At 42.2% G+C, this 22,513-nt stretch overlaps 1 protein-coding gene across 9 annotated transcripts in view; it reads right to left on the bottom strand.

Moving 5' to 3' along the window:
• Positions 1–22,513, bottom strand: part of DZIP1 (DAZ interacting zinc finger protein 1) — an 82,985-nt gene that overhangs the window by 20,821 nt on the left and 39,651 nt on the right. For 8 of the 9 annotated variants that reach the window (XM_090023398.1, XM_090023416.1, XM_090023407.1 and 5 more), the window contains 2 exons: positions 15,120–15,168; positions 13,619–13,675 (listed from right to left, as the gene is read on the bottom strand). In XM_090023398.1, coding sequence (XP_089879524.1) covers positions 13,619–13,675; positions 15,120–15,168 — 106 coding nt within the window. The remainder of the gene's footprint in view (positions 1–13,618; positions 13,676–15,119; positions 15,169–22,513) is intronic. The other variant, XM_090023452.1, reaches the window with a different exon arrangement.

Here is a 22,513-nt window from a genome sequence, read left to right as displayed (position 1 = left end):
TCCATGCTCTGGGCTGCGCTCTTTATATAATGTCTGATTTAGTACTGTCTGATTTTTAAAATAAATGTGGTCATGATAAGCCTTATTAAAAAGCAGTTCAATTCAGCTTTAATGTTTTCTTTGCTTACTGACTTCTAATACAGTCACAAGCAAAAACCTCTGCTTTTACAATTAGTACGTGACAATGCATTAATGTTTTGTTAGTACTACAGAGAAGAATTTAACCGGAGCAGTTAGCATTCAGGGCTTCACCTAGATGTGGGCAGGATTTAATTGGAGTAGTCAGTGTTCATGGCTTCACCTGGATTTATTTGAGGAAGCAAGAACAACCATAGAGGACTAAGCCTTCTTTTAAAATAGGGCTTAGTTAGGAGACAGCCCAAGGCAGAGAAGTAGTTCAGGAAGGAGAGCCAGCCCTCTGGTACTGGCTCTGAAAAATGTGGACAAGATGCAAGAGGTAGTATTGGGGGTTGCTGATCTGCTAGAAAAAAGGAACTTAACATTGTGTTCAGGTGGGACAAGAAATGTAAGCCTCAGGTTGGTAGATGATGGATTAGTTGAGTTTTGAGATTATTACTAAGCAAGCCTGGGAGAAGATCTCTTTAATGACTTTGAAAGAAGAGAGGATCTTAAAAACAGTTCTTATGTAGTACTGAGAAAGCGCTGGACAGGACAATATCTGTTTGGGTCTTTATTTGGGTTTTGAAATTTTATAGGCAGCTAGTACTTTGTAACTGCCCAATATGAGAACCCTTAAAGAAGCCTGACTTTTAGGAGGCTAGGGCTAAACACTTTTGAAAGTCCAGTGCTTTAAGATGCTAGGCTTGACCACAAAAAAAAAAAATCAATGCATTTAATACTATTATATTAAGACCAAATTCAGAATTAACCAATGTCAAAACCAGAACGGAAAATTAATTTTTAAGAGCTACAATGTGATAGAGCAACATATCCTATACACACCTTGCTGTTTTAATTTTGCATCTTTTTTTATAATCCAATTAATATTGCTGTCTGATTTTCAATTTCTTGTTTCTCTATTCTTAACAATATTTAGAATTTGTATAGAATTGTATTTTATGTCAGAAAATAAGCAGTTTTCCTAAACCATTAAAATAATCTTTTACGTGCACTACATAATTTGGGGAATGGGAAACCTCTGTAAATGGGGAGGAAAAAAAATAGATTCTCATTTAAACCTTTTCTCTGCTTCCTTTTCAGGTATTTTCCTCTCTGTAGCCTCATTGCCACTGAGTTACTGGCTTCAGCAACTTCCACAGAGATACAGAAAAATGACTGAACATCTATATATAGATATAATATATATCTATATAGATATAGAAATATATAATATATAAAACTTCCAGACTTATCCTAATTAAAAAACAGGAATAGCATTTAAGCCAGCTTTTTTCTCTAGTAGAGAACAAGATTAGCCTTTAAATGGGAGGAAGATCCCATTCTGCCTATCACTGAGTTAAAGCAGGAGTCAACAACCCACAGACTAAGCCACTGGAGATGGCTTGGCCCAGAACCGAGAGATCTGGGGAGCGTTTGACAGTGAGGGACCTCCGCAGTTTGGGAGCAGATACCTGCACCATTGCTAGGAAAAGTGCCAGTAGCTGGGTCTTTGTGCTGGCTGTCTCAGACCCAAGCAGGTTCATTTCAGCCTGCCAGCTGAAGCTGTTGCTGACTGCTGAATTAAAGCCTCTAGCACTGGCCATGGTGCTGGACTACATGGACCTTGGATTTCATCCAGTATTTCAATTCCAATGTTTTCTCAAAAAGATGTCTTCAGACCCAGAAATATTTATACTCTCCCTTACAACAGCTTGTGATGGATAATGAATATTCTGGCCTGCTTATATAGTGCAGTCTTTATTTCTATTTTGCACTACACAGTGGATCTTTGGGTACACTAGAGAAATGAAGATAAACTATAAAGGCAGAAGATGGCAAACAGAAGCACTGATAGAACTAGAGTAGAAATGCAAGAAAGCTATATTACAGATAGATTAAGACAGCTGATTCTTCCTTGGGAAGATTTCTCTTACTCAAATAGTCTGCAGAACTATTAAGATTTCAAAATGGTATCGGCAGCTCTCCCCTTAGGGTTTAAATTGACTTTGTATGAAGGTCAGAAAGGACTTTTACTTCAATATGTAATTCTGTATAGCCACCTATGCAATAGATGTAGGACAGCAGGTATTGCCACTACCTGATATATTGGATACTACTCACTGTCACATGGGCAGGATATCATAATAGGTGATTTAATTATCTTTGTTGTGGTGTGGTAAATATAATAGTCTCTGTACATCCAAATTAGGGATAGCCCAAGTTTACAACTACTTGCAAAACATTTCTTAGATATTGTAAGAGAGAATTAGATGCTTCAGAGCTCTGCTCCATATTCCATCCTCTAATGCTAAGGGTTGGAAGAGCATTAAGTATTAGTGGCAATGGTGCCAACCTCCCCTAGTTTAAACCTGTGAAGAGTTCCACCACACAAGGGTGTTCTCCATGAACCATCGTGGACCCTTTAAGTTTATGCAGAAAAAAATGTCCTTAGCAAACCAAAGAATCTAACCATATGCTTTTATGTTAACTAATCAGATACTCTGTTTTTCTGGTTAGCTACTATTACTGTTTTACAGATATATTAAAAAAAGCCTCATCTAATATACTCATAAGTAACATCAGGGCTATCCAACTTCTGAAGGGCTAAGGGCTGCATGCAATGTGGGCCATGGGCCCCTTGTGCAAGCAGGCCACCCTAGACCCTCCTGCCAAATGGGCTGCAGGTTCTCTGCCCCCCGGGACAGAAGCAGGAAGCAGATGCTGAAGGAGGGAACAGGAGCCTGAAGATCCCAGTCGCAACAGCGGGAATGATGCAGGCGGTGTGGTTTGCACCTGGATTGGAACCCATGTATCATGAGTTCACGGTTTGTGGGCTGCATGCAGCCTGCGAGTCACCAGTTGGACATTGCTGAGTAAAATAAAAACATCCAGATAAACAGGGGTATAGGTTGTAGCTGTGCTGGTTTAAGGACATAGGCAGACAAGATTCTTTGTGTAAATAGATCACTTTATTTAATAGGCCTAAGAAGTTACCTTGCATCACATTTTTAGATCTCCATTAGAATATACTGTCCATAATATTTTACAGGCACCAACAAGAAACCAGACATTCATACATAAAAGAGAACAACGTGGGTAAGTTACACAAAGCATGCTCAATCCTACTGAAGAAGACTCTAGGGGTATGGACAGGCACTCATTAGAAGTGCTCAGAAATTCCAGGAAATTTGTAGTGCTATGAAAATGTGGCATGAAATGTGTATATAGCCATTCAAGTCTGTGGTCTTCAAGCTTTTGCCAGAGCATGGCAAGGGCCTGTATTGGCATTGCTCCACCACAGGGTAGGGGGCTGTATGCAATGACTCTTTGAGCTGCAGAAATATTTGTCCAGTGTTTTACCTTGGCTCCACCTTCAGAGCTCTGAAGGCCTGACCCTGTTGCGTGCCCAGAACTCTGGAAGGTTTGTTCCTGCCCCTTGGAAGTCACCCAAATATAGCAATGGAAGTTTCATGCCTATCAGAGGGGGGCAAAATACTTGAACATAGAAAAGATGTGGGCCACTGCCTGAAAGACACCCCCTTGGGGTGGGGGACTCTAATTAAGCAGCCCAGCCTGGGTTAACTACCTGGTCTATCTATTTAGCCTCTGCTGTGGAAGTAAGTAGACTTCTAGGCCAGCCAGCAGTTTTGACCCTGGCCTGCTTTGTGGCTTTTGGTCCCTGCACTCCCTGTATTTGGCTCTGTTCCTATATTCCGGCTTCAGGTTTCCCCATAGATCTATTTCTTGGTTTCCTGACCTTGCTTAGCTGTTCTCAGATTTCAACCTGTGGATTATCCTTAGCATCTGATTCCTGGACCCTGACCTTGGCCTGTGTTGTGTACTCAGTCCCTAGATTTCCCTCCAGATCTGGTAATTTGGCTCCTGAACTCTGAGCTAGCACCTGTCTTCCCTCAAAGGCCAAACCATTAGGCAAGACCACCTAAAACCTGGTACTACCTGGTACTTAAGACTAGGAGTGCAGAGCCACAGCGCACCAGTTCAGTTTCCACTGCCAAAGGCTCACAATTTCACTCCCAGCTTCAAATAGATTCCCGACAGCTACATGCTCTGCAGCTTCTGATCTAGCAGGGCCAACAGATCCTCTATGTGTCATTCTGCTGGCACACAGTCAAATCCTGCTACCGCTTTGCCAGAGAGCTCACTCAGCTCCTGTACAAGCTAGATATGACCATGCAGATATGACTGAGACTTAGGGAGTCAGGGACCGCATGGCCAAACTAGTTCAGAATAGGCAAGTTCACAGTGGGAGAGGCAGTGAGGGATGCATCCCTAGCTATCCAGTGAGTGCTGCCCCTACAATTCACCTGTTTTGTCAACCTGCATGAGTTCGGTGGCAAGGAGAGGGCTCTGACATGGTTCTACTTCAAGAGGGTTGTAGTAGGGACTCCCCTTTGCCCCGGGCAATGCCTTTGTGAATTACAACAACCACTCACTGCACTAAACATACATGCACCTCCCAACTGCACTGCCCATGGCACCATCCCTCACAGGGCTCTGATGCTTTCTCTGCTTCAGAAGAGACAATGAAGAGTCTCCTGTTTGCCCTAGTCACAACCTTTACGAATTATACAGCACCCAGCCACTATGCAAAGCACACGTGCACCCCCTATTCTGACACTTCCTCCCCTTCAGGAAAAGCACCGAAGATTCTCCTCTTCCCACCAGCCCTGGCATTTTCAAAAGCTGATTTTTCTGAAGTACCTGATCAGAAGCTCAACCACCTATGAGGACCTGCTTGGTGTCCTTGACAGGAGCAGGAATTTTTTGCATGGCCAGAAAATTTGGGAGGTATATTCCTGCTGTGCTTTTTTGGGCAAGAAGGAGTTTATCCTACTCACAAAGATAGGGCTGAGCAGCAACCTGTAAGTCCAGTTCTGCCTCCCTGGGGCAGTAGAGTATGGGGTGCAAGAAAGACTCCTTGGAGGGGTAGGGTGGGCACGGCAAGGAACAAAGCTTCCTGGGATGCTAAGAGGACCAAGGCACACCTTGCTGTGCTACACATAACTGTACAGGTATTACACATGGTGCTGGAAATCACTGCATGGCTAAGAAGTTGCTACTGGCAAGAGCTAACATTTTGTTGTGCAATTACCATGTTTTTTCTGCCTGAATGGCTGCACGCTCACTTTCTGCAGCACTAAAAGGGCATACATTTTTGGTGAGATGTAATGCCTGTCCATGGCCTAGGTATCAAACAAAGTTTTCAATTTTTATTTCCAAATAAAATAAAATTTAATGTCACTACATTTTGGACTGAACCCACTGTTACCTTTTTCCTCCTCTGAAAGCTCCTCTATGGGCTCCAGCATATGTATCAAGACTGTCTGCTCTATTAATGAGGAAAAATAGGAATAGCAGACAAACAGGACAGAAGAAAGTCAAGGTCCAGAGTAGAAAAGTTATGCCAAAGAACACATACTGATGTCATCCTAGTATTTCTTCTCCCACCCACCGCTGCTGCTAACTTACTGCACAAATCCAAAAACCCAAATTCAGGGCAACTATTCATAGTAGCAAGCAGAAGTAGTAAGCAGAAGCACACTTGGTAGCAGAAGGCTGAAGACTACAGTAATCACGCAGCTTGCTTACACATGTGAAAAAGACAAAACAAAACAGTGCTTTAAATCGGAAGAGATAGCACATTAGTTTGACCCAGATCTGCAGTGTCTATATAGATCGGGTGCTTCAACAGGGCTTTTTGGCATTTCTATCTAAAGCTGATGATTCAAAGAGCTTAGACAAAAGCACCAAAAAGCCCTACTGAAATGCCTGATCTATACAGATGCTGGGTGAGCTGGGTCCAAAGAATGCAATGCCTCTTCTGGGCATGTGCTGCACTTGGTGGGGGTGTGATGAATTTAAAGCGACCTTTTTTATTTAGTCTTTTTTCAACATCTATAAGCAATATTAATTTCTTATTGGGCTCAGTTTTCATTTTCAAGGTAAAATTTAAAATATTGCAAAAAAATTGAAGTGTATTTGCAGTTTGGGATTAAGAGTTTAAAAATTAAATGAAATGGTAGGCTACAGAAGATCTCAAAAACTTAAGGTAAACCCCATAAATAAGTGAAGGTATTAAACTGGAGAATTATCATTTTGGGATGTTGTGCACTTATTGTAGGATCATGCTTTATAAATAACTAAGAAGACAGAAGTTAAAATCCAAGACCCACTAAAATTAATGAAAAAAATCCTATTTCAGTGCAGTCAGGATTACACTGTCCCTGCTCCAATAAATGTATGAAGTGCTCTCATCACCCCTGCTGAAAATGTAGCTTCTGCAAACCAATCAAATGATTTTTCCAAAGACCAACAAGTTTAATACACATTGACCTGACTTCATTAGAGTTTTATATGACTGATACTATGGTGGTTTCTTTTCATTCTTTTACTATATTTTTAAATTATTATATTTTTTGATCAAGAAGGGGGATATGAAGAGGCTTATCTAGAAGTTTAAAAAACATCCACATTGCATAAACAACATTCTTATTTCAATTAAAAAATAAGAACCTCTCTACTACTTCTTCAGAAACTTCAGAAGGTTAGTTACTTTCTCTCCGCGCCCACCTCTAAAGGATTGCTCAACCCCTGACTTAATAATTAAGTCTTAATTTGGCTCACATATAATTTAAAATACATTAGAAGCTTTGAGAAGCTTTGAGAATGCTTCTTACAAGCTATATCATCAGAGAGAATGCTAACATGGTTTACCATATCTCATTTATTACAGAGTAATTAAAAGCAGGACTCAGAGACTGACTGACCAGGAGACTGCTTTGCTGGCTAGAATCAGCAGGAATCTATCACTAAGCCAGTTGTTACGTAACTGCATTTAGTTTATCCCTAACCTTGTTTACATGTTCCTTAAAACCATCTACTTAAGTGTATTTGGTCATCACACAAAAGTCCTTGTTAAGAAGTTTTCTGGTAACAGGAAAATCCCAACACCCAGAATCCAGGATTTAAAATAATCTGATAATGCATCATATTGTCACATGCTTCTCCCCCTTAAGTATAGTAGAAAAATTAGGAATTAAAAACAATGCAATGATAATAGCAGTGGAAACCATACAAGTAACTGTGCCATTCACAGAAACCTTGTGCATGCATAAGTGACAGCTGATATCAAACCTGGCAAGGTAGTGGAATGAGCAGTGGGGTAAGACTCAACACCACTAACAACAATGTCTTTCTAATGGAGTTAGTCATCTCTTGGCCCCTAGAATAAAAAAATTTTCTTTCCCCGAAACAGAATCTAATATAAGAAAGCACCACTCAGTTTACAGCTCAAGCTTCTAACACAGGGCCATCCAAATGCAGGTTTGTGAGGGGTTTACATGAGGCCCTTGATCTCCCATCCAGTGCCCCCGTGTCTTCAGCTGCAGCAGCAGCAGCCAGGGTTTTGGGGATCCCCACAGGTTTTGCTGCAGATCCATGCCCCAGCAGGAGGTGCAGTGCAGCACAGCATGACACAGGTCACAGTGCCAGCAGCCTGAAGCGCCTGTTCAGTGCAATACCACAGGGGAACCCGCAGGGAGCTGAAGGTGTGGGTGCTGCACCACACAGGGGAGCATCCACCCACCTGTGTGCGGTGCAGTGGGGTGGGAGAGTGTCTGCCTGCCTGCACTCATAATACAGCAAGGGCAGGGGGAATGCTCACCCACATATGCATGCAACTTAGGAGGCCCATGCCCCCCATGTGCAACCCCTGCTGATGTGATCTCTTGCAGCATGTGCCACCTGGCCACTCTGAAGTTGGACACCCCTGTTCCAACACACAGGGCCCCTCAGAAGCCTTTCCCCTCTGGGCAACTATGGGATGAAAATGGTTTCCTGGGGTGCCCAAGGTTTTCTCTAACTGCTTGATTGGGCCCCTTACCTCTCATCTCCAAGTTACACACCCTGTTCAACTGTGTGAAATCTAAAGACAGTATTAACCTTCTGGGTGTTGTTTCTCCCCTTGTCTCTCAATATTTTGCTCAACAATTACAAGTGTTTGTCATAGAAGTAGCTGACTTAGTTCTTTACCATCCTTGTCTCCATACACTAATCACAAAAATAGTCTGTTAATGTAAGTACTTGTTGAATCACCTGAAGTTAGGCAAGTACAATTTGAAGCAGAATGAAGCACTATCACTACCCAAAAGCAGTTACCTTTCATGTTACAGCCTGTCAACGTATCCACATGCTTGTACATGCACTGAAAGAGTAATTCCAGAGCTGCTTATAGTATGCCTATAAGGAGTTCACAACAGTATTCCTAAAAACACTGTTGTGACTAACACCTGCATAGACAATCTTGTATACCTGCTCTCCTCCATTGTATACCTGCTCTCCTTCTTATATTACCTGAGTTGCAAGTGGCACATTAGGTGATCTGTCAGGAATCTATTGCATCAAGTTTTGAAACTTAAATTGAACACCTTCTAGTACCTCAATTTACAGAACTTCAGATGGGCTTGTTTTCTCTTTATGAATATGCATACACATAGGCATGCACGTATGGACACAGAAAGAGCAAAAAGGCAAGAGAAATAATATCCCTTGATGGAAACAGTTATTTTCTAACTTATAAAATGCATACATCACCAGCTTTAAAGACACAAACAAGTGAAATGTAAGTAGCAGATTAAAGGTGAACTAAAAAACCCCCCAAACAAAAATAAAACTCCTCTCTCCTTCTCTCCTCCCTCTCCATTCACTAAGACAAAAGAATGAGTAACATTTGTGAAGTATGGTCTTGAAGTCTCTGTAGGACTCATGGATAAAGGAATCTGTAGTCAAGAACCCTCCCCACTACTGAAAACATCCTCTCTGGCATTCTTCCCAGCATTTTAAATGTGTTGCCTACCAGTAAGAGTATTCCAAAACATTTTCATTGCTCAAGAGGAAACATGAAGAAAAAGGTGATGTCATAGAAACAAGAATTCTGAGCTTTGCATATCACCTTGATTTGCACCATAATACAAAACTAGGTTTTTGTAGTTACTTCTAGTTCCTCCATCACTGTGGAGCAACATAGGACTTTCACAGCCATCTGGAAGCCAAGTACTGGGCATGCCAAGCAACTTCCTGATTGACAAATAAATCCACCCTTAGATTATAACTGTTTCTTCACATCCTCCCAAATGCCTTCTTCCAGGCTTAATTTGGAGGGGAATGTGCAGGGCAGGGTGTACCAGGTATGTAGATTACCTAAATCTCTTCACTGGAGAATTGTATTAGTTAAAGAAAATAAGGGATACACATTTTCCCTATCATGCTTCATAAAATAACTAACCTCCAGCAATATATGCAAAAAAATCATATGCAAATGGATATGAATTTTTTGTTTAACAGGCTTCAAATCAACACAATGTAAAATATAAGACATTTATGTTCGGAGGCCATCAGTCAGTACTTAGTCTGGTTCATGGCGCCGCAAAGGTTGGGAGTGACAGATGATTAGGAATCATAGCCTCCCAGTCATTGGCTCTGCTCCACAAAGCTGGGAGTGTAGTTCCATTTAAAATAATAAGAAAAGTTACATTTGCAGTTTAAACTAGCAGTATCAAACAACTTCAGTTGATCTGCACTTACACCATCTTGTGCCATGGCAGCATCAGATCTTATAACATAACTAGCCAGAATCTGATCAAAGAAAAGGAGATCCTTCAAGGAGAAAAACCAAAATGATTAAGGAAGAGATGCTGATAATTCAATATATGCTGAATTTGAGTCCGCAAACAGCCCAAATGGTAACACAGTGTTAATGGGCCCTGTGCCATTAGAGAAATTCTTTTGCTGAAATGTAAACCAGCAGTCCCATGGACTTATGAGTGTTAGGCCCCTGGCAGACATTACACTTTTGACACAATTAACCAGTCAATCACACCTTAAGTAGTAACCCATCCAGATGTTAATCTAATTAATGATGCAATAAAACAAGGAATAAGCCACAAAGTTATTACATATATTTTTGTAATAACTTTTTGACTGGTTCCCTATGCAACTTAAATTGCACCTGCGGGCAGGCATCAGCTGATTGCGTCTCCCAGGCTCAGGAGCACATCAAAGCCCTTGACTCCAATGTGTTTCTGAAGCTGAGAGCACAGAACAGCTGACTGCCACTCCTAGCTTCAGGGACATACTGTAGTCAAAGACTCCACTGTGGCCTGGAGGCTGGGAGCAGCAGTCAGCTGATCAGAGCTTCTAGCCTTGGAGATGTACCAGAGACCTTAACTCCAATATGGTCCCAAGGATGGGAGCACAGAACAGCTGACTAGCTTCCTACTTGCTGTTGACTATGATGCCAGGCTACCCCTGCACTGATGGCATGATTGGGAGTTGATCCATGATCCTACAATTGTGCCTCCTGCCATACACATGTTGCCTTGCAGGAAGTGCAACTGTTGAGACTGCACATCAGATCCAATGGGGCCGTTCATTGAACATCTACTAGGGGCCTTAAAACACAACAATAAAGTACTTTCAGTGTGAGTAGGGGTATCATTTTACTATTAGTTTGTTATCTATATTGGGATGGTGCCTAACACCTTTAGTAATGAATCTGGTCTCCATTATGCTACACTGAATACAACACAATGCTAAGAAAGCAGCTGTTCTAGACAGCTTTTGATTTTACCCAAAATAAAGATGAAATGGAAGTGTAAAATCTAAAATCTATTGCTGTAAACTGAAATACAATCCCAGGAAATATTCAAAAGCCAACCCTATAATGTTTTCTAATATCTATCGATACTCTGGAATCTGTAAGAAAGGAAATATGTCAATGTTATATCTTATGTCAATGAGTAAAAGTTAATTAAGGAATCATAAACCACCTATTACATCAATTAGTTGTGTTCTGTGCTGATTCTGGATTATCATATAATTTTATCACTGTGCACAGAAAAGCTAAACACATTTGGTCTCAACTATTTAATGCATTCAAACCAGATTTTGCGCTCAAAGAGGTATCAGCTGCTCTGTGATGCATGAACACTTTAAATAGATGTATATCAATTCACTGCCAATAAATTAATGGAAAAATCATGCAATGCACTTACACAATATACATACATGCTTATAAGCTGGTCATTTTTAAATTAATGTTCTTGAATTGTGTCAAAGGCACATGTTTGAATAATGCCTAAATTCATGTAGATTTAAGCTAGGAGTTGGCATTCAGTTCCAGGGCTAAGAAATTCTTAATGCTGAATAAATAAGTTGGGGATGGGGCGTACAGCTCTTTAGCCAGGAGACTGGAACACCTATACAGATGCCTCAAAGGCAAGCTCTTCATCCAAAGCAGGCCAGCTTCAGCCTTGCCAAGCTCACTAAGCTTTGAGTTCCCTCCCCACCACCTGTAGGAGGGCCAGATGATTGAGGGTCTACCCTTTCCCTTGCCTCTCTCTTCCCCCCTGTCTGGGGGAGTCCCAGGAGGATTTGAGCTCCTGCACCTCTGCCTTTTGTTCTGAGCATTTAGTCACCCTGAAGTTGTGCAAGAGCAAAGGTGGAAGGGCTCAACTCATCCTGGGGTTCCCTGGGACAGATGGAGTCATGAAAAAAATGCTCCCTGCCTCTTGCATACCTCTGGGAAGAGACCAGGATTTGTGCACACAGATTCTGGGGTCTCTGCAGGAATAAAGGACTCAAGAATGAGTGTGGGGACAGGCAAGAACAGCCTTGCAAGAGGACTCCCGTATCTGGAACAAGTCAGTGGCCTTAAAGAGGCAGGCCTTGCTCATGCCCTCTAGCGTGTGGACATACTGCAGTACAGACAAGCCCTTTATACACCTACATTCCCAAGTCATTTTTGAAAATAAGACTTAGGACATGTCTCCATGGCACAATGAAGTGCTACATAGAGATATCAGACCTGCTTAGGTACCATAGACAGTACATCCAGGTTTATATTTTCCAAAAGTAATTCTATCCAAAATAAAAAGGAATAATCTGGATACTCCTGCCATAGGAAACTGTTTTGCAGAAAAGCTAAAAACCTTCTTATTTTACAGACATACTAATACTGAAAGATGACTGGTATTTTTCAAATGATGGACAAATCCTTAGGTTTTCAAAGAGTCAGATACCCTCATACTCCACCTACTGGAGATCCAGCTAAAGCTCATGAAAATCTTTGGCAATTTAGGACAACTCTCCTGTTTCTGCTAACTTGTATATCCACAAATTTGGAAAACTAAGGAGCAAAAATATCTACACGGAGGAAAGAAAAGGGAGAGGCAAAACGAAACCTGAAGACATAAGTAAAATAACCATCAGCAAAATCATCCAAGCAAAATACCATTAATAAACTAATATTGGACTTTTGTATACTAATAAGCAAAAGCAATCTTTTTTTTTTCAGTCTCAGAAAACACCCCAGAATCCACAGCAGGAACACAAAGAATGAAGGAAATAAATCAGAAATAAGCAGACCTCACTAAGGCAGGGTAGTGAAAATGATTACCAGTAACAAAACTGTTTCTGCCGCACCAGGACAAAAACATGAACACGCAATGTTTTACAGATTTGGAGAATGAACACCCTAGAGCTGTAACTGAAGAAGCACACCTGCTTCATGAACTCTAGATCCTTGAACTATGAATTCATAGTTAAACTACTTTCGAGGGCAGGTTTCTTTATTACCAGCCACATCACCATTTTGGTCCATTAGAACGTGTTTGAATGAAAAGAGCAGCTTTTTAAGTAAATTTTCATGACCTGAAAACCAAATAATGGATAGGTGTTCCTCCTGCTTTCTGCTTTTTGTGACTTACTCTTAAAATGATGGCATATTATCAAAATAAACAACTTTTTTTCGTGGACTTGAGCAGGATGAAACAATCACACTTAGAGGCCTAATAGGGAAAATACTTTCCAGCCTTTAGTAATAAACAAGAAAAAAAGAATAAGGTGTCTTTGCAGTATTATCCCAAACATGGGATAATTAAAGACAATGACAACATATTTTTGCTAATATCTAATAGTATCACAAAGCTATGGCTTAAGAACCCTAACTACTGATTTACAGTACATACAGAACCATCCAGATTGGATGACTATATAATGTTTAGATAATTTTTGTTGCTTTTCCCTGACAATGATTGAAACTACAAGATTCACAGTAAACTATTCACTTGCTCTGTTTATGTATATACCAGTTTGTTCAACATTTGTCAACTAGAAACTCACAATTTTGCTTCCTCTCCACTGTTAGTTATCAAGTTTAGCTGAAAAATGAATTACAAAACATAATATACTAGGTAGGTAATAAGCCATCCACCTGGTAGGAATCACTGTTAAAACATTGTTATACTCACATTTGCACTGCTGTTTTACATATACATGTCACGTGAGGATTATAGCAAAATTAATCATGTTGAATTCTGTTTAATTTATTATTACAGAACTAATCCCATAGATTATGAATTTGTGAAGACTGAGTGTTAGAGCTGTGGGCACTGGAACTGAATCTATTATAGAAACTTACCATGCATACCTGGTAGACTTGATTTAGGTTCTACTACTTGATGTGCCAGACTGTTCACTAAAACAGCAAAAAAAAAGAAAAAGAAAAAGATACCAACAAATGTTTTATGGTAACAACAGCAACTTTATCTTGTTACAGACATCAACACAGAAAATACGTTCTTCAAACACATTTATAAAATACAAAATCTGTTTCTTTAATGAACAAACTAAATTGTATACAACAGAGTTGCCCAAGTAGCAGAAAGCTGCATTATACAATGGGGACAATATTGTATCTAATGGCTGATGTCAGTGGATGGACATAATCTTGGTGCAATAAGGAGATATATAATATCTATGTATTAGTGGTGTTTCATTTTAATCATGGAAAAATGTAGATGGGGGGGGTTTTAATCCAAAAATTGAGGATTTTTTTTTAGATCAGAGAAAAGCAGGATCCCAGTTGATCAGGAGGGACTTGGAAGGAAGACTTCCTTTGCTGGATGAGGAGGAAAGCCTGTCAGGATTCAAGTACAACCCCAAAAATGGGAGCGGTGCACATTCTGCCCCAAGGAAAGAAGGAATTGGAGCACAGGAACCAGGCCAGAAACTGACTTGGGGAAAAGTCTCACCAAAGAGACCCAGAGGCTGGAACAGGATTGCCAAGGTTTCCAAATCAGAAAGGGAACTATGCACCATAGCAAAAGCCACAGCCTCAAGCCCTGGAAAAGAATAAATTGAAAAGGCAAAGGAAGAAGGGGCTGGAGCCTGGAAGTACCAAATAAATACTTTATATTGTGAAGATTTAATAGATCAGCCCCTGAGATCCTTGCTACACATGAGATGTCTAGAGAAAGAAGTAGGAACCACAGGCAATGTGTCTACAGTGCCAAAGAGGGGAGGTGTAGTTTGCAACACTTTCCTGTTCTACACGTGTTGTGAAATTTAACTGTGTGTATATGTCCTTAAGTTCTTCAATGCAAGGCGATGCAAGTGTAAAGCAGTATTACAATGGTTAATACTTGGATAAATTATTCCATTTTGTCTGCTTTCTCAGTATCTGTCCCTCACTGTACTCAAAAAGCAAATGTTCAGAAGAAATTTACGCTGCCTTTAGGCACCCAACAGTAAAATAAAAACATATATAGTTCATTTTTTAAATCCAAGCCAGAAGTTCTATTTTTTAACTTATAAAATTATTAGATACCAATGCTTTCATATTTCTTTACTATTCAAGATAAATATGCTGTGTGTCCAGCAAGTGCTCATGGCTGCAAACCAAATCAGTTTGGACAATCAACAGAAAACAGACAAGGAAGCAGTGCCACTATCATAATAGGAAGCACAGTTAAACTGCAAGTACTCCTTGGCTTTCAAAATTAAATTCTCCATGTCTCTGTTTTTTTAAATGTACTGCCATATTTGTACTGGGATAACTGTGTTAAATTTAATATTTAGTATTAGAATGTTAGATTTTGATTCTGAAACGGAATTAATGTATAGTCTTTTCCTGCACTTACCATCATATGGTTTGATGTTTGCTACTGATTTTGTGGATAATTCCCTTATCTAAAATAAAAGAAAAAATAAAGTGAGATGAAGACACTTAAATAAGAATACTACAAATATCTAAGAATGTATATGCAGTAAGTCATACAATGGATAAAAGAGTGATCTTAAAATTGAGAAGCCTCAAACGATAAACATTATTGAACTATATTAAATCTAACACTTCATTGCAAAATTATAGCTTCTTCATAAATAAAGACATATTGTTTTCATTGTATCCTTGAATCTTTCAGTGAGCAAGCTGTAAATTCAAAATGCTTTTTATGCTTGTCTTCTGTGTGATCTCCTGCCTGACACATTAAACACAATATAGTCTATATACAGAGAAATAGTCAGTGATCTTATGAGCCCTGCTTCATTTCCTGTAGGTTGTACTTTCAACTTAGCAGAGGATCTTCAGTCTTGCAAGTCTAGCCCCAGTCTATTGGACTATTTTGTGTTCCTGCTTAATTTCAGGTCTGTGAGCAATTCCACTGACTTTCTCTGCTTCTCCGCCTAATTCTCAACACAATTCTGCCTCACTCAGTACTTACCCTACAGACTGGGAATGACAAATATGTCAGCAGCTGGTGGCCAAACCAAACACCTTGTGGGTCACGGCCACACAACTGCATCCCATACTAAAGTAAGCTGTGGGCCCTTTGGGCTGCATCCACACTGATGCTATCCTCCCCGTCTCCCTGCACCAGCAGCTTGTACCTGCACCCCCTGGCTCCTCCCCCAGCTGCTGCACTGTGCACCTGCACAGGCCCCACCTCTGTTTATCACTGCACGGAATGCCTGAATAATCCCAGGCTCACTCTCAGTTCCCCCAGCTCCAATTCAATAAATACAAAATATGTCATATTTAATGAATAAGTATCAGTGGACAGATTTAAATGCTTAGGTAAAAAAAAGGTTGTAAACAATAAAGCTGTAACAAGAGTTCTAAGATAGATTCAACATATTTCACACTGCTAATTTATCCCTATAAAAGGAAAATGCAAAAAATGCTTAAAGAAGCTTCAATATAGTGATTTTTCACTTTCAATGGCTTAATTCTGCAACCTGAAATTCTTGCAATATAGTATTTGCAAGTGGCTTCTTTGGTTCCTAAAATAAGTAAAAATTAAAATACATTTCTAGACAGCAGAAATAGCTTGTACTTTTATTGTTCAACAAAGCAGGACTACAAGTAAATTTTTTAACTATATTTATATTATGTCCATTTCTTTCTGAAATCAGACTATTTAATTCCCTCAGAAATATTTGTTATATTCGTCGTTACACTCCCATATAAATTCTTTTTTATTTTGAATAATCTGTACATATAAAACAGTGCTTTTACTACATCCTTAATAAACTTTTTAAATGAGGGGTCAGACTTAAATGTTGCTGTTCCTCAAAATTTTACTTAATCCTTTTAAGATATTGGTATCATACTCAGTTCTCTTCACCCCAATGTGGTTTCTAGATATTGCTTATAAATGTACATATTTATCGATAAATAAATTTATCGATAAATATTATATTTATCGATAAATATTTATATTTACTGAGGGAAGCTGGGTGACAGCGACCATGACCTGATCAGCTTCACCATCCACTGAAAAGCTGTCAGGTCAGTCAGCAGTACAGAGCTCCTCGACTTCAGGAGGGCTGACTTTGACAAGCTAAGGAGAATTGTCAGTGAGGCCCTAAGGGACCACGGTCCCAAGGGGAGGGGAGTCCAGGGAGAGTGGTCGTTCCTCAAGGGAGAGATCCTAGTTTCACAAGCTAAGGCTATTGCATTTCGGAGGAAAGGCTGCAAAAGGGCACAGCAGCCTCCTTGACTTAACAAGGAATCAGTGGACCTCCTGCACCTAAAAAGACAGACCTACAAAGCATGGAGGACTTGATCCACACCTCCATGGAGGAATATACTGCACTGGTCCGGACCTGCAGGGAGCGAACCAGGAAAGCCAAGGCTGCGATGGAACTCCAATTGGTTACAAGTATCAAGGACAATAAAAAGTCCTTTTTTAGATATGTGGGAAGCTGGAGGAAAAGCAAGGGCAACATTGGACCCCTGCTAAACCAGATGGGAGAACTGATGACTGACGTCCAGGAAAAAGCCAACTCAGTAAATGGGTACCTTGTGTCAGTTTTTCACAAGTCCAATGGGACGCCTCTGCCCATTAAAGGGCAGGGATGCCTGAGTGAGGGTGGTTCCTTGCTCTCCATATACGCTGACCTCGTGAAGGAACGCCTTGACAGGCTGGATACCTTCACGTCAGCCGGCCCGGACAATTTACACTCCAGAGTACTTAAAGAGCCGGCCTGCATCATAACTCAGGCCCTGGCATGGATCTTTGAGAGCTCCCGGTGCTCTGGTGAAGTGCCCAAAGATTGGAAGAAGGCCAATGTGGTGCCTATCTTCAAGAAAGGAAGGAAAGTCTATGAAATCCATGAAAAGATTATCAAAGAGGCCATTCTTAACAGACTGGCCAATGACAACATCCTGAGGGACAGCCAGCACAGGTTTGTCAGAAGTGGACTGGCCAAATTCGCAAATGATGCCAAACTTTGGGGTAAAGCATCCACGCTGAGGACAGAGAGGTAATCCAGGCTGATCTGGACAGGCTCAGGAAACAGGCGGATGAGAACATGATGTTGTTTGACACCGAAAAATACAAGGTTCTCCACCTTGGGAGGAAAAACCTGCGGCACGTTTATAGGCTCAGCAGTGCTATGTTGACTAGCACTGTGGACGAGAGGGACTTGGGGGTCAGGATTGACCATAAGATGAACATGAGCCTTCAATGTGATGCTGCAGTTAGTAAAGCAAAACCCTGGCTTGCATACATAGATGCTTTTCAAGCAAATCCCAGGACATCATTCTCCCATTGTACTCAACCTTGGTGAGGCTGTAGTTGGAGTACTGTGTTCAGTTTTGGGCTCCACAATTCAAAAAGGATGTGGAGAAGTTTGAAAGAGTCCAGAGAAGCGCCACATGCATGATCAGAGGTCAGGAAAACAGACCTTATGACGAGGGGCTGAGAGCTATGGGACTCTGCAGCCTGGAAAAGCGCAGGCTCAGGGGTGATCTGATGGCCACCTATAAGTTTATCAGGGGTGTTCACCAGGATCTGGGGGAACGTTTGTTCACCAGAGCACCCCAAGGGATGACAAGGTTGAAAGGTTATAAACTCCTCCGAGACTGTTTCAGGCTGGACATAAGAAAGAATTTCTTCACTGTCCGAGCCCCCAAGGTCTGGAACAGCCTGCTGCTGGAGGTGGTTCAAGCACCTACTTTGAATGCCTTCAGGAGAAACCTGGATGCTTATCTTGCTGGGATCCTATGACCCCAGCTGACTTCCTGCCCCTGGGGCAGGGGGCTAGACTCAATGATCTTCCGAGGTCCCTTCCAGCCCTAATGTGTATGAAATCTATGACATTTTAATGCATTTCACTTGTTAATTATATTGACATATCTTAAAATCTTATAAGCTATTATAATGTTAATTTCTCTGAAGACACTTTTGTCCATTCCTCTCTCTCAAAGGGCATTTATAAATGTGCTCCAGGAGGCGGAGTTGGGGGAGGAGGGGAACAGCTCTGGTTAGCATGGCTGCAAGAGCTAATTAAAGCACTAACTAAAGCATGTGTCACGTGCATTAGTGTCCCCACACTGAAAAATACTGGTGGGGGTAGTCTAACTAAAGCATGTTGAATGAACTTCAAGTACCCCTGCCACCAGTTTTCAGTGTGGAGATGTTGATACATGTGACATTAAAGTTTGCTGGAAAGTGGTAATTACCACACTCCAAGAGACTCCATTCATTGTGTAATTACAGCATGTTGGAGCAGCCTCCCTGCATGTGTATAGTAGCCCAAATATCCTAACTGAAGTGTGTCTCCTGGTGGTAACACTTTTTCTGATTTCTCCATTTTGGCTTCCAAACTCTTCTTCATATGACAAAAACATTTTTTCTCTTGAACTCATCCAGCACAAACAACACGTGCCCCTGGAGGCTGGGGTGACATGGTGACTGCCCGCAGGCGGCAGCATGGCAGTGGTGAGCGGGGAGCTGTTGCAGGGGGTTGCAGCGGTGCCAGCGGCGCGAGGGGGGAGGGGGGCAACAACCCACAGATGCCGCCAGCAGTGTTGGCGGTGACCAGCAGTGATCAGTGACCACCGGCAGATGCCAGCGGTGGTGTTGGCAGGGGTGGCGGCAGTGGAGTGGCGAGTGACGACTGCCCGTGGGCACCGCCGACAACGGCGCTTCTCCCAGCAGGTGCACCGCCAATTTCAGGGGGCGAACATGCACCTGCGTGTGCCCCTTATGCATTGCCAATATTGTCCAGTATTGAAAACTTCGACTTTCATAACTGCCTTTCACAAACAGTAAACATGGGAACCTTTGGTAGCTATTTTACATTTCAAGTAATGCAATTTTTTTTATAGGTATCACTTTATTGTAAGAAATATTTCTGAGACTAAGCTTCTTCTGTTCCATGAGCAAACTCAGATTTATTGTCTTTTGCTTACTGCTCAGTTAATTTGAGGTTCAGCTGCTACTTTTCTTATGGAAGACAGAAAAGTTCTAACTTACTAATCAGCTCTCCCCAACCTTGGCTTCAATTCTGTAAATGCTTATGTGTATGCTTAATATATATGTGCAAGTGGTAAATTTTAAGTCAAACCTTTGTTGTAAATGTGCAACATTTACTAAATCAATAAATCAGTACATTTTAAAGAAAGGACTACAACAATGTTCTAATCTGATTTACTGAATAACAAACTTTGTTTTAACAGCATCATCTCTTCTAGGAAGATCAGTTCAAGTGACAGAAAATCCACCACCTTCCCAGGTAATTTAATTAATTACCTTTATACTGGGCATGTTAATATGAGGTGTTAAATGTGCAGTCACAGCAAAAGCCATGCTATTGTGCTAATGCACATTAGAATTAGTCTACTGCACATTAGTGTCACTAAGAAGGCATGTGTCAGTGCTATTAGGCAGTGGCACTGGTTACTGTGCATTCTGTTAGTTTTTGTTATTACAGGTACTAAACCTAATACACAGTACCTACAGCACATTAATGTACATGTAATGAGGAGACAATCCTCCAAGCCCAAAGGGTGACAATTCCCACACGGATCAAAGGGGGCACGAGTGTTCAAAAGCCCCCATGGCTCACCAAAAGCATCCACAAATGTCTCAAAGCTAAAAAGGACGCGTACACCCAATGGCAGGGAGGGGTCCAGAGGAGGCCACTCGCATGATCAGGGGACAACACTAAGGAGGATTATACCTCCATTGCCCGAGATTGTAGGGGGGGTTTTAGGAGGCTAAAGGCAAAGATGGAACTTGGACTAGCAACCCAGATCAAGGATAACAAAAAGTCCTTTTTTAAATACATAGGGGGTAAAAAGAAGGTACTGGGTAACGCAGGGACTCTGCAGGATACGCTAGGAAATCTGGTGGTCATACCAGACGACAAAGCTAATCTCTTTAACAATTTCTTTGCCTACATCTTTTTGAGCAGAGACCAGGGCATCCCCCACACTTGGATCCCCGATGGACCCAAGGGAGGCACTGCCAGGCCCAGGATCAGTGAGAACCTGGTCAGGAAACTCCTGGTGGGTCTAGACGTGTTCAAGTCAACAGGTCCTGACACTCTCCACCCCAGAGTCCTGAGGAAATTAGCAGAGGTCACGGCAGGACTCCTGGCACAGCTTTATGAGCACTCATGGTGCTCTGGCAAGGTGCCAGAGGACTGGAAAAGGGCCAATGTGGTCCCCATTTTCAAAAAAGGGAGGAAGGAGGACCCAGGAAACTACAGGCCCATTAGTCTTACCTCAGTCCTGGGAAAGCTCTTTGAGAAAATTATCCAGGAGCACATCTGCGAGGGACCAGCAGGCAAGATCATGCTTAGGGGCAACCAACATGGGTTAATTCGAGGCAGGTCCTGTCAGACCAACCTGGTGGCTTTCTACAACCAGGTCACAAAATCCTTGGACACAAGTGTCATGGTGGATGTAGTCTTTCTGGACTTTAGGAAGGCCTTTGACACCGTCTCTCACCCCATTCTCATTAAGAAATTAGGTGACTGTGGCATCGATGCCTACACAGTCAGATGGGACACAAATTGGCTGGAAGGCCGCACCCAGAAAGTGATGGTTGATGGGTCTTTTTTGACCTGGAGGGATGTGGGCAGTGGGCTCCCCCAGGGCTCAGTCCTTGGGCCGCACTGTTCAACATCTTCATCAGCAACTTGGACAAGGGGGTGAAAAACACCCTGTTCAAATTTGTGGATGACACTAAGATGTGGAGAGAAGTGGGCATGAGGGAGGAGAGGGACAGGCTGCAACTAGATCTAGACAGGTTACAGGGGTGGGTGGATGAGAACAGGATGGGATTCAATGCTAACAAGTGCAACGTGTTTCATAGTTTCATAGTTTGTAGGGTCGGAAGGGACCTGAGCAGATCATCTAGTCCGACCCCCTGCCATGGCAGGAAAGAATACTGGGGTCAAATGACCCCAGCAAGATGTTCATCTAACCTCCTCTTAAACACCCCCAGGGTAGGAGCCTGCACCACTTCTCTTGGAAGTTGGTTCCAGACCCTAGCCGCCCTGACTGAAGTAGCGCCTCCTGATATCTAACCTAAATCTACCCTCTGCCAGCTTGTGACCGTTATTCCTGGTCACTTCTGGCGGTGCTCGGGGAAACAGTGACTTTCCCAATGCCTGCTGACCCCCCCTGACTAGTTTATAACAGGCCACAAGATCCCCCCATAGCCTTCTCTTTCCGAGGCTGAACAGGTACAGGTCCCGCAGCCTGTCCTCATAGGGCCTGCCCTGTTGTCCCCTGATCATGCGAGTGGCCTCCTCTGGACCCTCTCCATGCTGTCCACATCACTCTTGAAGTACGGCGCCCAGAATTGGACGCAATACTCCAGCTGCGGCCTGACCAGTGCCGCATAGAGGGGGAGGATCACCTCCTTGGACCTGCTCGAGATGCAAGGTTGCACCTAGGAAGGAAGAATCAGCAGCATACCTACAGGCTGGGGAACTCCTTTCTAGTCAGCACAGAGGCAAAAATGGACCTTGGTGTCATTACTGATTCCAAAATGAACATGGGCCGCTGATGCAGGGACACGGTCAGGAAGGCTAACCACACCTTGTCATGTGTCTACAGATGCATCATGGACAGGTCCAAGGAGGTGATCCTCCCCCTCTATGCGACACTGGTCAGGCCGCAGTTGGAGTACTGTGTCCAGTTCTGGGCACCGCACTTCAGGAGGGATGTGGACAGCCTTGAGAGGGTCCAGAGGAGGGCCACTCGCATGATCAGGGCCCTGCAAGGCAGGCCATA

The sequence above is a fragment of the Crocodylus siamensis genome, chromosome 1 (assembly GCF_052110815.1).
Source record: "Crocodylus siamensis isolate JL-2025a chromosome 1, ASM5211081v1, whole genome shotgun sequence".
Taxonomy (NCBI): domain Eukaryota; kingdom Metazoa; phylum Chordata; order Crocodylia; family Crocodylidae; genus Crocodylus; species Crocodylus siamensis.
This window is presented reverse-complemented; position numbering and strand designations above follow the sequence as displayed.